This window comes from Ictalurus furcatus, chromosome 11, assembly GCF_023375685.1.
Source record: "Ictalurus furcatus strain D&B chromosome 11, Billie_1.0, whole genome shotgun sequence".
Taxonomy (NCBI): Eukaryota; Metazoa; Chordata; class Actinopteri; order Siluriformes; family Ictaluridae; genus Ictalurus; species Ictalurus furcatus.
The window spans coordinates 14,867,711-14,885,243 of NC_071265.1; the positions used below are offsets into that span (position 1 = coordinate 14,867,711).

The 17,533-nt window shown below is 37.3% G+C and overlaps 1 protein-coding gene across 5 annotated transcripts in view; it reads left to right on the plus strand.

The window, feature by feature from the left end:
* Window positions 1-17,533, plus strand: part of cntn3b (contactin 3b) — an 86,347-nt gene that overhangs the window by 55,782 nt on the left and 13,032 nt on the right. For all 5 annotated transcript variants that reach the window (XM_053636001.1, XM_053636002.1, XM_053635999.1 and 2 more), the window contains 7 exons: window positions 674-803; window positions 1,678-1,828; window positions 2,329-2,456; window positions 4,857-5,032; window positions 9,833-9,950; window positions 12,835-12,993; window positions 14,593-14,742. In XM_053636001.1, the coding sequence (XP_053491976.1) occupies window positions 674-803; window positions 1,678-1,828; window positions 2,329-2,456; window positions 4,857-5,032; window positions 9,833-9,950; window positions 12,835-12,993; window positions 14,593-14,742 (1,012 nt within the window). The remainder of the gene's footprint in view (window positions 1-673; window positions 804-1,677; window positions 1,829-2,328; window positions 2,457-4,856; window positions 5,033-9,832; window positions 9,951-12,834; window positions 12,994-14,592; window positions 14,743-17,533) is intronic.

Sequence of the window (17,533 nt, forward strand, 5' to 3'; positions counted from 1 at the left end):
GTGAAGTAGGCAACAAAACAACAGTAGCCACACTGAATGTGGTCTGTATTTGGACTGGGAATGACCTCTCTATTTATCCTCTCTTGTTCTCTGTCTCTCTCTCTCTTTTTCATGCTTGTATTGTGCTGAGCCCTGGTTTTAAGAATGCTTAATAGGCTTAAAGCTCAGCCATGCCATTAGCCTCAGCTGTAGCTCGATACTTTTTCGACCAATCCCTCTCACTTTTCTGACCGATCGCTCACAATAAGATGAATTGCTTATAAGTGTGGCACAGCTATTGTCAACACTGCTTTTCTGTCCTCCAAAGCTGAGGGTCAGCCTTTTTTTGTCCCCCAGGCCCCCCAGTCCACCTTAAATCCAACATGGCTCTATCCCTCAACTCAGCCTTAGGCTATAGTCCAAAGATCTATACAAAATTTGAGTGGAACTATAATTGTATATATATTCTCTAGTGATGGGTGATACTGCTGATTTTCTTTTGCAGTCAGCAGCAATTACTACCAAGGCGAGCATCCAGTATTCATAAAAAAAACTTCTTTTTTTTTTTTTTTTCCCCCAATACAATAGAGAAATCTCATACATACTATTCTTCAGTAGTGTAGAGAAATGAAAAAAATTATAGTATGGACCTGTTGACATACATGTACTCTTTTGTCTGTATGTGTCCCCACAGGGCCGGGTGCTCATAGAGAATGGTGCTCTCACCATCTCCTCATTGACCCTTTCTGATGGAGGGATGTATCAGTGTGTGGCAGAGAACAAACACGGCATCATTTATGCCAGTGCCGAACTAGTGGTGCTAGGTAAGTTTCACTCTGCTGAAAGAAATTAGCCTGAATCTCACTTTTAATTTATTTTTTTTTTTAAATCTTGTGCCATTAACTAAATTACAAACCATATTTTGGTATTATTACCAGTTATTATCATCTGCTGATGAATCAAGTTCACTTGGTCATGATGAGAACAAAAATATCCAACGATTTTATTTGGCTTTTCATTCAGTTATGTCTTACTGCCACATACAGTATTTAAGTAATATCAGTGACATGCAAGATCCCTGACTTTTTTAAAGGTTATATCGTTAGCTTCCACCTTCACAATTTCAAATATTGTTCCCATCCAGACTAACCTTGTAACGGGCTAACATGCTGATGGAGAAACCAAGAAAGAATTCAGAGTTTCAGAATGTTAATTTACAAGCCCACTTCACTACCTAAGTCTCACCATTTTTATCTCCTGTTATTTTATCTCCTGTTTCAGTGTTTAAACCTCTAAATTTCACCAAAATCATAGCATCATGCCACAAACTGACATCCTAGTCATCAGTGGCGCTATCCATCTGAGTGCTTCCTTTCCAACATCACATTTTTCCTCATATTGATTTGGACTCTTTGACCAGCTGTAGTCTTTACTTTCTGGAGTTCGTGTGTGTAAATCATGGTATATCGATCAGCGCTTTGTCCTATGCAACTGAATCCTACATGGCATGTTATGATGACTGATACAAGACAGCTAGGTCATAGCTCAAGTACAAAAAGATGCAGAACAAGCATCTGTAAGTCAATAGCTTCATTTATCTTAAATCTCAGAATTCCTAAAAGGTGGGAAGCCTGGTTTTGCTCAAGGCTGCAGGCATTACGTGTTTTCTGCTGCCTGAATTCTAACTTTCTTGTGCAGCATCACCACCCAGTTTTTCCGAGAGCCCCCTGAGGAGTGTGTTGAAAGTTCGTGCTGGCAGTGAGGTGACTTTGGATTGCAGACCACAAGCTTCACCCAAAGCCATCAGCTTGTGGAAGAGAGGGAACGAGATGATCCAGAAAAATGAAAGGTACACTAAAAAAGATAAAAGTGAGGCTTCCAAATAAGAGAGGAAGCAAAAACACATGACTCTATCATCTGGAGATTGCCAGTTTGTATCCCAAAGATGCCACAGCCATCTGTGGCCAGGAGTTAAGGGAGCATAATTGGCTGTGTTCTCTTGCTGGGAGAGATGGCATACTCACTTCCCACTGTTAATCACAGCGGCACTAGCCAATTGTGTGAGCTCGTGTATGTGGAAGAAGGCAGGTAGCACTTTCTTCCTTTCACTTTCTTATCACACTTTTAAAAGATGTGGTTGGTTCGCTTCACATGTCTCAGAGGAAGGGATTTTGCCTTATTTTTTGATCATTTGTTTCACAATGTCTGGTATATACATATAACTTTTATGCGTATAAACAGCTAATAAACAGGAAAAGGGTTAGGTTGAATATGCAATATATATATGCACAGTAGCACATATACAATATGAAAGTGAATTTACTGGCCAACCATTGTCAATTCTTTCAGATTCTCTGTCTTTCCCAATGGAACACTAAAGATTGTCAATGTGACTAAGCAAGACGGGGGCATTTACACATGCATTGCCAGAAACCAGTTTGGCAGTGCAAGCACGGCAGGCCGCCTGCTGATCACGGGTGAGTTGCTCCCAAATGTCGCGCTTTTCACAATAGTTACAGACTTTTTAAGTTTACAATTTGAGGTATCAAAGAGTTTCTGTTGGTGACTTTGTTAATCTCCTGGTGACAGTTACTGATTATTCATTATTTATGCATGGGTGGTGTCCTTTCTTGCTTTTCAAGTGGCATGTTTAGAGGGATGTGAGGCTGCCTGTTTTCCATTAAGATCCACTTAATGAGAAAGTCTCCTTGGTAACTGTAAAAGTATGAAAGCTGCTGATAAGGGATGGCTTATATTACTGATATTTCAGATAATGAAAAGAAACAGCTTCCATCCACATCTGTCTACCTACAGACTATGTAGTAATTCATATCCTGCTTATCAAATTTTCGCAGAATTATCTACTTTTGGCCATCTAGCTTTTTCTCTGTTCTATTTTTTTGTTTTGGTATTTTTTCGTTTTTCCCCTCTAATCATCTTTACACAAAATTCCCCTTAATCCATGTAGCTTTTAGCCAAAAAAGGGAAGCTTATAGTGAGCATTTTACTGCCTAATTGCTGAGCACACATGGAGATGAGTCTTTTTTTGGTAATAAATCGATAAGTTAACATATATAATAAATGAGTAATACATAAGTTATAAATAGACTGGCTAAGCTATGGTGTTTTGATCATTTACAGCATTCTCTTTACAGTTTTCTCTTTAAAAAGGACAAAATTTTGCATAGCTAAAAAAAAACAACAACAGCTAAAAGTGTGATTACAGAATTATAATTTAGAAGCAGCTGTGTTGTGGGCAGTACAGTACAGTGGTTTGGGTTACAGTTTGTACAGAGTTTTGCATGTTCTTCAGGCAGATAGACTAGCTATTCTAAATTTCCCCTAGGTGTGAATGAGTATGTGTCCTGTCAGGGTGTATTCTCACGTTGTGTCCAGCATTCCTGGGATAGGCTCTGTATTCACTAAGGTCCTAACAGGATAAAGGTTCTTCTATTTTATCTGTTTTTTTTATTTTATTTTAAATACAGGCTTATTCATGTCTTTTATTTAATGGTGTATGCACAAATGTTATTGCTGAGCTAAAAGATGTTTTTATAGGTGAGTATGTGCTGATTTAGATTTGCAGTTTGTCCATAACTAAGTTTTTCTTGCTTGCTAGCTACATTTGTCTTGTAGCTCCAGGGCAAAATTAAAGAATGAAACTTCGGACCACTATACACGTCTCGGCTGATTGACTACTAAGGGCGTGAATTTAATTTTTGGTTGAACTGTTCGTATAGAGCACTCTCATATTCATGGAAAGGCTCACTAATGTTCCAATCCCTGACTGTTTTCTTCCTATATGCATCCCTAATAGTACTATAATTGTGCTGTTAATGTCATTTTGATTAGTGTGCTTATTAACCTCTAATCTGCTATTTCCTCATTAAACTGCATGGTGGATCAAGTGTTTCCTTTCTTTTTTCTTCATTTCCTCCATTAAGTTGAATATGCAGTTAATTGCTGGTTTTGTTGTTAAACAAAAAAAAGTCACAACCTGTGTGTGTGTGTGTGAGAGAGAGAGACAGATAGATAGATAGATAGATAGATAGATAGATTGGTTGATTTCCTTTGCTCATTAAGTAGGGTGTATGGTAATTTGGGTGGTGCAGTAGGAAGCGTTGCTGCGTCAAATCTCCAGGGTCCCAGGTTCAGTCCTGAGCTCAGATTACTACCTGTGTGGATTTTCACATGTTCTCAAAAGGTTTCAAACACCTTTCTTTTGTTTCTCTCATTATTATTATAACCGACAAAACAAAAAGAGTACACAATCATTTTAAAAAATCTGAATCTTAGTATGTAGTAAAGTCTTATTAACTAACAAGGTTGCAGATTTATGAGGTGTCCGAAAAGTCACGAACCAATGAGAGTAAAACTACATATACTTAATTTAGTATTTATTATTTACAGTGTATGCTCTACATGTTCACTCTTACACTGTAAGTGTAAGCATTTTCTCAGTTGCTGAAACTTGTTTCTTTTTGCTGGGTTTTGCTTAATATATCGGATCGATATATTTGCTCAACATATTCCCACAGGTTCCTGAAAGTTAAACATAGAGATAAAATAGTGCTTGAATTAATTAAAAATTATATGTTGTGTTGAAGGATCAAGATCTCTACGTTTTCCAAGTAGATCTAGATTTTCCAGTAAGATTTTTTTGGAATGCCCTATTACTCCTTTTACTAAAATGTTTGCCCTCTGAATACTGGTACCAGCACAAATCTTAATGCATGTTATTTAGTCTGATGTGCAGAGCCCCTATATTGTCATGTATATTAATATAAAACATAATAATTTGTCACAGTGTATATGCCTATATGAAAATAACATTACATTGTATGAAGCTGATCAGATGGCTGTGTTGTGCTGTACAGAGCCAAGCAGGATCACACAAGGACCCAGCAGCATGGAGATTATGGTGGGCGAGAGCATCGTGCTGCCCTGCCAGGTAACTGTGGATCCGGCACTGGACGTGAGCTTCTCCTGGGCCTTTAATGGCCAGCTTATCGACTTCGAGCACGACTCAGAGCACTTTGAGAGAGTTGGCGGAGTGAGTAAAAACCAACACTGTTTCCTGGCAGATAGTACTGTGTTATTCTGCCCAGTATCATGAGAATCATTTTTGCCAAATGTATTGCTTTGTTTGAAATTCCTGAAATATCACATTATATAATGTGCATGGAAATTAATTATCTTTAAACTTCTAAGTAACTAAGTTTAACTTTGGTAGTTATACAGGGCTGTCCAATCTTATCCGCAAAATGGACTGTGTGGGTGCAGGTTTTCTGATTCCACCTGTATAATCAGTTAATCTTGGCTTTAAGTGGAGTATCAGATGTGGCTTCTGCTTGGTTGGAATGAAAACCTGCACCCCTATGGCCCTTTCTAGATAAGATTGGATACCCTTGATGAAATATTTAACACACTTATGCTAGCACAGGTAACAGTGAATAATAGTTTGGACTAATTAGTGTGCTCTCATTTGTATACAGTGTACACCACCTATTAAGAATTATTGTATTGGATTTTAATGGTATTTTTACTTAACATTGACACATTTGGATATTGCATCTGGCAGCTTACTGTATATTGTATTACATCGTTGGTTGCAAAGTGCTCTCATTATTCCTATCATTGAAAATGAACATTACAGATGGTTTTACTCTACTTGTTCTGGGTCACTCAATTAATGACCTACATTGACTATAAATTAACTGCCATGATTGGGAACAGTCATTGTGTTACAATTTTCAAAAAAGGAAAGGGGCCATATCAATGCCTTTTTTCCCCACTTTCTCTTCTGCCTAACTTCTAATTTTTGCCCCTCGAGGGAATGGGATGAGGATATCATCAGACTTTGCTGTAATTGAATTTACATACCTATTTATGTATTTCTGAGTCCTGAAATAATTTCACAATGAATTGCTGGCATGAAACAACGGCAGTCATGATTTGAAATTCTGCCTTAAATTACCTGATAAGACACAAAGATTTTTATTTAACATGTTCTGTTTTCAACAAAGCACTTTTTTTTTTTGCAAATTGTTTAAAAAGGCCAAAAAAAAAAAAAAAACACGGGATGGGATTGATTATGTGTTTAGTTACACATTTCCTTTCCATTATGGCAATAGAATGTAAAAGAAATTATGTTAGGTTTCTTATTCATATGATAAGATCATCTGATCAGTTGCAGATGTCAGCTACTTACAACGACATTGCTTGTAATGAGATGCAGTTTTTGTGACTTGGCCTGCCTCATGCTTTTTCAGATTACCACTTCTCATCTCCGCTGCTTTGGCTACATACATTACCCTAATTAAATACTGCCTGCTCGCTGTCCGACTGGCAAAGCTGAAATTTTAACCTGTCACTCCTCATTGCCAGCTTCCTGGCATCCTCCAAGATGGAGGCATTTTTGTTTGGGACTGGAGCTTATCACAGATGGGGAAACCTGTTAACGACACTGCATGGAGCTGATGTGTGTGCTGAGACAGGGGTGTACTATCATAAGCAGAGGAAATTGTGTCTTACTTGTGTGTTGGTAACCCAGATTACCTTTGAGTGAACCATCTCTCCACACACTTCATTATTTTATTTATTTATTTATTTTAGCTGAAAGCGCCGAGCTGCATTTTGACAGGGACTTTAGGACATGAAAATGTATTGGTTTCTTTCTTTTCAGCTGTTGATTTTTGATTTTTATTTTATTTTTTTGTTCTTTGTTTGTTTATTTCTTATTTGATCACTATGATCAGACATTGAAAGAAAGCTACCATTGTGTTAAAATGCAAATACGCTGTATATGGGTGTTTTTGCTGTCTGCTTCATTTCATTTAATTGTTACTTTTGCACATGGCTGACCTCCTCAGAATTGCTGTTTTGTAGCTGATGTAGTCATGGAGCACAAAACAGCCACAGCCAGGCATTCGATATGGTCAAATTAAATTACTCTGTACTAGACTAAAGCACAGCAGAGTCGATTTTGATTTTTCTGCGCTGTGAAATCTGCAGGCCTATGTCATATCAATCTCTGATAAAAGATCATTATAGATACCCATGCAGCCTACCATTTCACATGAGATATTTATTCCCTATGATGTTCATGTGCGTTGTGGATAATTTTGAACAAGGTGAGCCCTTGTTATGTGCGTCTTGTCGCCTTTCCCTCCCTGCCTATATAAATATGGAATAATTAGTGTATTGCCCATTAGCCAGAGCATGTTTGTTTTAGTGGGCTCTCATGCATCTCACAGAGTTGGATAGGAAATATAACCTGAAGGCTGTAGTCACTGAGCAGTCTGTTCTGTCTCACAGAAACACCAGTCATGTCCCTGACCTCTTTTGATTTATAGCAGTATAAACTGTATAATGTATAATAATTGAAAATATTAATTGAAGATGTTAGTATTATAAACTATATTTATGACAATTCCCTTACATGTTCGGGGATCCTCCTAAGCAAATGGGACTCATGTATTTTATTTAACCTTGTTACTTGCAGGCTAAAAATACTTAAATCAGTTGTAACACATTTTGGTTTGAGTTAAATTACCAAATAATTATTTAAATTACAGACTTCATACGTTATGTGAGTTTCCCCATATCATGCCGTACATTTTCACCGAAACCAAAATGACGCTCATGTTAAAACTATAGTGGCACAATTGTAATATCGCTCAAAACATTCGATGTTAACCAATTATGTATTTAAAGCTTTGGATGGCTATGAAAATATTAAGTAATTAAAAAGGATCACTGCATACCCATTTATACACATTCTGAGAAGCGCACACAGAACAAACACACATTTAAACATGTTTTGTAATTGACTGATAGTGCAGAGCTCATAAAGGCATTATTCTTTTTATAGTGTTATATTTATCCAGTTACATCATAGTAACCATGATTACTATGGTGTGGTATGGTCTGCATTGATTTCGATTCATTTTTAAGCAGGCGAATATTAGTGTATGCATCTCTGCAATGCCACCTTTTACTGCTATTAACAGTCTGAGAGCCTCTGAAACAAGATGTTGTACAATTATAACAGGTGTTACAATTATAATGCATGCCGCACACATGAGCTCTCATAATCTTGCACAATGAAGATGCTTACACAAATTGAAAACGATTCTAACAGTTAAGGTTGAGTGAACAAATTTCAGTTTTTGAACATATAAATAAAAATAATTAGAAAACAATTAGAAAAGTCCTTCCAGTTTTTTTTTTTAATGTAGGCAGCAGAAAATAGAATTTGTATATTTTACATCTATCTGTATCTATGTCTATCTCTCTCTCTCTCTCTCTCTCTCTCTCTCTCTCTCTCTATATATATATATATATATATATATATATATATATATATATTACGCCTGTGTCTGCAAATCAAATGATCCTCAGCCCACAACCTTAACACATGACTTCAAATCAAGCGCCTACTGTATTTCCGGTCAAAATCACCTGATTACTAATGACACTCACATCTTTGCAGTCACAGTACTACTTGTGAATATACCATTGTAAAACATTGTGCCAGTGTGGCAATCACACTCGGATCCACACCAAAACAACCGGCCCGATTGCAAACGAACTCTGGAGCAGTTCACTTGTGGTGAGAAAGCAATCCGACCCAATGGACCAACAAACCAACCTGTATAGCAATGCATGATGGGAACTGCATTATGTAAAAATGTGTTTGTTTTGTTAATGTCTTGCAACATGAATCGCGGTTTAATTTGGACCAATGATGAGGTAAAATACCTCAATGAAATTTGGTCTGACAAACATATTTCTGAACAACTCTCAAAAACACATACAAACACAGAGGTTTACGAGGTGTTTAGCGAGTGTCTCATGGAGATGGGCTTTAATCACTCCATGAAACATCAATTCCTACATTAAGCTCGCAGAGCTGCAGTCTATCCATCTTGATAGATGACTGCTTTGCATAACCCCAGAACATAAACAGGCACACTCTGCCCAATGAGAGGACAGTTTACTCACATGTGACTTGCATAAACACATTTTAGTATGCTTTGACATGTTGCCTTGTGAAAGTGAACCAAGTCAAGGAGAAAATGCAACATTGTAACAAATTAAAATCCTGCTTCAGAACAAAGCACATATCTACAGGTCTGAAAACACCCTAAGTCTGTTATTGGTCTGTTGTGATTCTGTTTTGACCTCAGCCTGCTCCACATTTGTAGATTTAGTCTTATTATGTTTATGCCTGTTTACCAATCCCTGAACAGTTGCCTGACTAATGTATTTCAGAATTGACTTAGCTTATTGGCTTGTTTGCGATGTTGGTTTTAAGAAACACTTGCATCCATCTGTATACTTCATGACAGTCAGCGAAGGGAAGGAGGGTAGACATCACAGCAGACACAGATGGATTAGAGCCTAACATTTAAGGGCTATTCTTTCTTTGCTGAAGTCAAAGACTGACTCACTGACACCCACAATGTTCACAAAATTGTTAGCAGATGCCAATATTTGTTGCCCTTATTCTACTCTTACTCATATTTGCCTGTTTGTGTCTGACCATGTCTCTGTCAAAGTGAATAACTGCCACATCAAATTCCTAGGAAAAAAATGCTAGGCACTGATAATGAATACATATTTACCCATAATGCTATGTGCTAGACAGCAGCTAAGAATGCACACTAAGAAACAATTTGAAGCAATGCCTTTGAAGAAATTCCTTTGATTTGTTGTCTAATACTTAAAGAACCATGCCAATAAGTAGTGATGAACAGTCTTGCTAAAGAGTGGGAGGGATTGATTTGTTTTCACTTTAACAACGGATTTTCATGATTTCTGCTGTTCTATTGTGCTTTATTGAACACAGAAGTTTGCGGGGGACCTCATGATTCGAAATATTCAGCTTAACCATGCTGGGAAGTATGTCTGCATTATTGATACAGATGTGGAGAGCTTGTCTGTGGATGCAGTCCTGGTTGTGGAAGGTAACGTATTCAGCTGTTAAATGTATTATATGCTTTATGAATTGTTATTTTTAAAGCTAGCTAGCAAGTTACTAAAAGTTAATGTATGAAGATTTGGAAACTTTAAAGCAATGTTTAGAGGACTACATGAAACCTACATAAGCCATAACTGGCAACCAATGTAACCCTAAAATTTTTTAAATACTTATTTCAATATGTAACACCTCTAATGCAGACTGGTCTTGTCCGTTTTTATGTAACATTGGCATAACACCTGAGTCAGTCATTCAGTGTCTCTTAAGCCACTTTTCCTCTGTAAGTCAAGCTCGACTTGACTTGGCTTGCTTTACTTTTCTGAGCTTGCGTTTCCACTGCAGTTTAGTGGCGCCTCAACGGTGGTGCCATCGTCCACTCGCCTTCACGCAGGAATAATATTGTAGCCCTGTACAAATACACACTCAGGCCATATTCCAAATGGAATCTTATTGAATCTTATCTTATTGAAATCTTATTGCTAATTCGATGCGCTGTCCTGTAAAGAAAATGTGTCCACAGTTTGAAGGATAAGCTGACCAAGCATTCATCTGCTATGCTTCATCTGCTAGGCCTACTTTAACTTAATTTATTTTGCATATACAATGCCCAAAACATAAATTATGGCACATCTCCTATGCACCCCAAAAAGTGATTATGGACTTATGCAGCATTTAAATATTGATATAATGTCCATGTTACTACAATACATTACGTTAATAAATGCACATATTTCATGAGCACAGTTTAATGCACAGTTTAATGAGTTTAACATAAATTTGCCTTTATTTAAATATTACTTTTTGTTTAACTTATAAAGATTTTACTTAAGTGGATGTTCTCACCTTAATTTAAATATGTTTGATTTTAAAATATATATATATATATATATATATTTCATTAGTTTTTTCAGTGTGCATCTGTCTGAGTAGGAAATAAGTCTGTAGTTATCTGATGCATAGATACAGATGCTCAATTTTGGTATAATCTTTCTCTACATGCATGTACCTCTAAATATCACCATTAATCATTATCTGTAAGTGTCTGTAATAGTGTTAAGAATGTTAAGTTAAAAGAGGGCTTTCTTTACTTGAGCTATAGAAAATGTTATTATTGTGTCATTCAACTGTCATAGTATGTATGCTAGGTAAAGGGGGGCTTTATAAAAAGTGTTAGTCAGGCTAAAGTGTTGCTTTTCTATTAAGAATATGTGAACGCTTTAGAAATTAAATATACAATATACAAATAAATAATGAATAATAATTATCAATGAATATTATTTATGAGTAATAAGTACTCATGATTTGAAGTAGCTGTGACCTGATAGTATTTCATCCTGAACTGACATAACAATATGTCATAATTTACATTCTAGTTGATCCCATTTGGAACTGTCATTACAAACAGCATCAAATGCTTGGCATGCACAAATAATTAAATGGGCCATTATTGCAAAAAAAAAAAATACGCAGATGAATATTAAATTGCTGTAATGTGACGTTAGATGTTTATACACAAACTGTCATTTAAAACAAATGGGACAAACTTTCAAATAAATGGTATACAATACAAATAGTAATGATTAGCATATGACATAACTGTCATTACATTAAATGATATGACACTTATTATAACCTATACTGGCAGTGGAGACATAATACAGTTATATTACAGGACTGTTGTCATGACACAAACATGACATCAGTCATGACACATTTGATGACGTAGGGTTCGAATTACCAAAATGTCATGAACAGAATTATGATGCTTACTTTATAAATGTAAGCACCAGAGAAAATACACAACCTCTGTCATTATAGTGTAATGATTATCACTGTCAAAACATTCACTATGCAACAATGTTATATAGCAGGTTTTCATTTTAAAGTTCAGGAGACACTGAAAAGCATCATGCTCTCATGACACACTTTCCTTACATCAGCAAAGAATTATGTCATATGACTCAGGTTTTATGTCTACATTATATTTTATTATATATTTTATTGTATATACTGTATGTTCATGTAGGTTTATGTCACTTGTCATGAAATGTTTATTTAGGTGTCATATAGCCATATAAACACCAGGCTAAGCCTCTTAAAGTATCAGCTTTTATTATTCAGTTGCTCCTCATAACATTTTTTTGCAGTAACTAATGAGCATTATTTAGCAACTACAATGAAACTAACAGGAAATGTATTGTATGTCATTATAAGAGTCAGGAATATAACTGGTGGAGCCTGGGAATTTAAGGGGTCAAGTGAATAGTTACTGAACATACTGACAATATTTCTGACAATTGAATCTGTTCACCGTGTTATACTCAGCTGTTGAAGAAACCCAGCCATGCCATGCTGCACATTACAGAAAGTCTTTATATAATAAGACAGTGCTAAATGCATCAGCAGAGATGATTATACTGTGTACATCTCCAATGCTATATTCTAGTGACTCAAATTGGTATACCTGTGAACAACACATTGTCCCAGGTGTTTACAAATGGAGCTGTTTGTCATAGACTGTCTTTAATTGTCTCATTTACACATCAGCTGAGTGGTATGAGCCAGTCCCAGAATGAGTAACACGTGGGGAAAAATAAAAGTATTTAAATGGCAAATGGCAGTTTGAGGTGAAAATGGCCATTATCCGAGACTGTACATCGAAAAAAAGCATTTCATACACAAGCCTCCCACACAAGGCCAAATTTACATTCACAGGAATGTACATTCTTCTCGCATACATTCTTCCCTCCAGTTGTTTGTACAGGCTTCAGGCTAGGATCAGCTTTGCGAGCACATTACATTCAATTGATTGGAGCATTTATAGAAGCTGATCCAACCTCCTCCTCACACTCAGCTGCTGTGTTTGTCAGGTCCACCCGGTCCCCCAGACAGCGTGATGGTGGAGGAGATTACAGATAGCACAGCACAGCTCTCATGGAGCCCTGGCAGAGACAATGGGAGCCCAATCACTGGCTATGTCATCCAGGCCAGAACACCCTTCACTGTGGGCTGGCAAGCTGTGGACACAGGTATTATATATCCTCTCCATGAAAGGCATAGAGAGCTTTTGATATGAAGGTATGACCCAGTTACAGTAGATGTTTCTTAATAACAGTATAATTGAAAAAAAATACTGATTCCCTGAAATGAAAATTCTCGTCCAAATCTGAAACCAAACTTCAGGGCACTCCAAAATGAGTGGGTTTTAAAATTGCATTAAAAAGCCTTAACATTTGATTGAGAACCAATAAGGTAATAAAAACAACTCACTTTATTATTAAGTCTTTTCAATAAGATATACTGTATATACATTCACCAGCCACTTTATTACAAACATACATGTACACCTGATCATTCATGTAGTTATTCAATCATGTGGCAGCCCAATGCATAAAATCATTCAGATACTTGGTTGCTGTTGCCAGATCACATGGAATTTTCACAATGCTGTGTCCGGTGTCACCCAGAAGAGGATTGGTTCCATTTTGGTTTCCATTCCTCTCAAGATTTCCTCCTCATAGTGTCTCAGGGAGTTTTTCCTTGCCACCATCGCCTCTGGCCTGCTTATAAATGAAAAATCTATATCCGAAATGTATATATTTCTGTAAAGCTACTTTGTGATATATTCATTCATATATTCATTAAAAGTGCTCTACAAATAACATTTTATTTAATTGTATTGAAACAAAAAACATCCAGTGAGATGTAGTTCTGCTGGTGGAGACACTTTGTTGATGAGAGAGGTCAGACGAAAATGGTTAGAATAGTTTGAGATGAGAGGAAGGCTACAGTAACTCAAATAAGCAGTCTTTACAACCATGGTAAGCAGAAAAGCATCTCAAATCTTGAGGCAGGTGGCCGAAGACCACATCGGGTTCCACTCCTTTCAGCCAGGAACAAGTATCTAAGGCTACAGTAGGCAGAGTTTCACCCAAATGGGACAGCTGAAAACTGGGAAAATGTCATGTTTTTTTTTTTTCTTCCCCCAGTTAGTTTCATTGCGTTACTGCCACATGAATGGCTGATTTGGTAATTGCATGAGTGTCCAGATATTCCTAATTAAGTGGCTGGTGAGTGTGTAGGACTGCGTAGGTCTTGAGTAAGATTTTTTTAGGTCATCATTAACAAGCAAACATAAGTCTGTGCCTTGAACAAATTGGTTATGAGTCCAAGGTAAGATCAAATACTCTAAAAATCCATTAAAAAATCATTAAAAACTTTTGATAAAATTGAATAAAATCCAAAAGAGTGGCCTGTTAAATTCAGATTTTTGCAATGCACAGATAGTTTGGATTTTATTCAGTTTTGCAGTATGAGTATTTGAACATCTTAAAAAAATATATTTTTCCCATTTTTACTCTTTTTGCTGAAAATGTGCAATTTCATTGGCCAACATTTCAGTCCCAAATCATCCCTAATTAAACCAGGCATGCAGGCACTCCATGCAGCTGACTCCATAATTACAATTCAAAAATTCTTAAAACCAGTACGCAATGCAAAATTGAATGTACAAGATGCAAGGAAGAAATGTGCATTGCGAAAATGGCTTGCCATTGACTAAACTATTATTGTGGGAAGTTGTTATGTAATGATTATAAATTGCCTTGTATAAGTCTGTATTTGCTCAGTTCCGGAGGTGATCAATGGCAACACACTGACTGCTACAGTGGTGGATCTGAATGCCTGGGTAGAATACGAGTTCAGAGTGTTGGCCAGCAACAGTGTGGGAATGGGAGAACCAAGCCCTCCCTCTTCCAAAACCAGGACTGAAGATGCAAGTGAGTGTTCCGTACACACTTACATTCACACACAAATATTCATACACATCATAAGGGGAAATCTGGGATTGGGCGTATCTAGAAGAAAAAAAAGAGAGATTGGCACAAAGAAATACAAATAGATAGATAGATAGATAGATAGATAGATAGATAGATAGATAAATAGATAGATAGATTTAAGATAATACTTTATTTAAAAGTTATATATGTTAGTGTAAGTAGCAGGAGATACAAATACAATACAAACCATTTAAAGATAGTAAAACATTTGCATCTTAAGCTGAACTGAACTCAAAAGAACTGAACTCAATTTAAATGTATTGGACCTTGATTTGTGTAATTATAAGTTTTAGACAAAATGATCTAAAATATATGTGAAGGTGTTCTAGAAGCACCTGCTTTTAGTTTTCTTAGTGACTGATTCAGATTATTACAGTTATTTTTTGTGTAGTTCATGTCTCCAAAATTGCCAGATTTTACCTGAGTAGCTGTGTCCAAGATTGGTCTTTTCCAATAGAATTTAGTTCAATGTCTTTAAAACAACCACTTGTATTTAAGCCATGAAAAAATTGAAGGATAGAAAACGAGGACTGAAGAAGCAGATTGCGTTCCACCATCAGGGCAATTATTAAGAAGTTCCAGTCAACTGGAAATTATATGAATCAATCTGGAAGAGTATGTGTGTCTGTATTGTCTCAACACAGTGTGAAAAAATCTCAGGTCAGGTGAGTGCCCTGACCTGAAACCCATAGAAAACCTGTGGGGTGAACTGAAGAGGAGAGTCCACCAGTGTGGACCTCGAAATTTGAAGGATCTGGAGAGATTCTGTATGGAGGAACGGTCTCAGATCCCTCGCCATGTATTATCCAACCTCATCAGGCATTATAGGAGAAGACTCAGAGCTGTTATCTTGGCAAAGGGAGGTAGCACAAAGTATTCACTAAAAGGATGCCAACAATTGTTGCACACCTATATTTAATAAAGATACAGTATCTCACAAAAGTGAGTACACCCATCACATTTTTGTAAATATTTGATTATATCTTCTCATGTGACAACACTGAAGAAATGACACTTTGCTACAATGTAAAGTAGTGAGTGTACAGCTTGTGTAACAGTGTAAATTTGCTGTCCCCTCAAAATAACTCAACACACAGCCATTAATGTCTAAACCGCTGGCAACAAAAGTGAGTACACCCCTAAGTGAAAATGTCCAAATTGGGCCCAATTAGCCATTGTCCCTCCCTGGTGTCATGTGACTTGGTATTGTTACAAGGTCTCAGGTGTGAATGGGGAGCAGGTGTGTTAAATTTGGTGTCATCGCTGTCACACTCCCTCATACTGGTCACTGGAAGTTCAACATGGCAGCTCATGGCAAAGAACTCTCTGAGGATCTGAAAAAAAGAATTGTTGCTCTACATAAAGATGGCCTAGGCTATAAGAAGATTGCCAAGACCCTGACACTGAGCTGCAGCACGGTGGCCAAGACCATACAGCGGTTTAACAGGACAGGTTCCACTCAGAACAGGCCTCGCCATGGTCGAGCAAAGAAGTTGAGTGCACGTGCTCAGCGTCATATCCAGAGGTTGTCTTTGGGAAATAGATGTACGAGTGCTGCCAGCATTGCTGCAGAGGTTGAAGGAGTGGGGGGTCAGCCTGTCAGGGCTCAGACCATATGCCACACACTGCATCAAATTGGTCTGCATGGCTGTCGTCCCAGAAGGAAGCCTCTTCTAAAGATGATGCACAAGAAAGCCCGCAAACACGATGCTGAAGACAAGCAGACTAAGGACATGGATTACTGGAACCAGGTCCTGTGGTCTGATGAGACCAAGATAAACTTATTTGGTTCAGATGGTGTCAAGCGTGTGTGGCGTCAACCAGATGAGGAGTACAAAGACAAGTGTGTCTTGCCTACAGTCAAGCATGGTGGTGGGAGTGTCATGGTCTGGGGCTGCATGAGTGCTTCCGGCACTGGGGAGCTACAGTTCATTGATGGAACCATGAATGCCAACATGTACTGTGACATACTGAAGCAGAGCATGATCTCCTCCCTTCGGAGACTGGGCCGCAGGGCAGTATTCCAGCATGATAACGACCCCAAACACACCTCCAAGACGACCACTGCCTTGCTAAAGAAGCTGAGGGTGAAGGTGATGGACTAAACCCTATTGAGCATGAGTGGGGCATCCTCAAACGGAAAGTAGAGGAGCACAAGGTCTCTTACATTGTAGCAAAGTCTCATTTCTTCAGTGTATTCACATGAATAGATACAATCAAATATTTACAAAAATGTGAGGGGTGTACTCACTTTTGTGAGATACTGCAGATATTTTTTATATTCCTGTGTTTTGTTTATAATTGTTTGATATCAGTGAGAGCAGAGTATTTTTTGTGATTTTTTTTTAACAAAAGATCAAAAGGTTAAACAATAAAGACAATTTTTCACAGCCTTCTTTGCTCATATTTACCAAGAGTACCAATATTAGTGGTGGGCACTGTACTGTTGCATGAATAGTGCTCATCATAATTAATCACATTCATTGCTGCAAATTTTTAAATTAACAATATGGCATCCAACCTCATTATTTGTCAGCATATAAAGGAGCACTCGATCCAGCACATCCTGTAGGATGGGTTCATTATGGGTCTTTAAAGGTTTATTGAATAAGGGAATAATCAAGGTCATGAAATTGTACTTTGTGCACACAATGAAGGCGATTTGATCTTGCTTTTAATGAGCTATTTTGAGTAGTTAAGTAGTTGAATAAAATTATGTCCACAGTTTAAA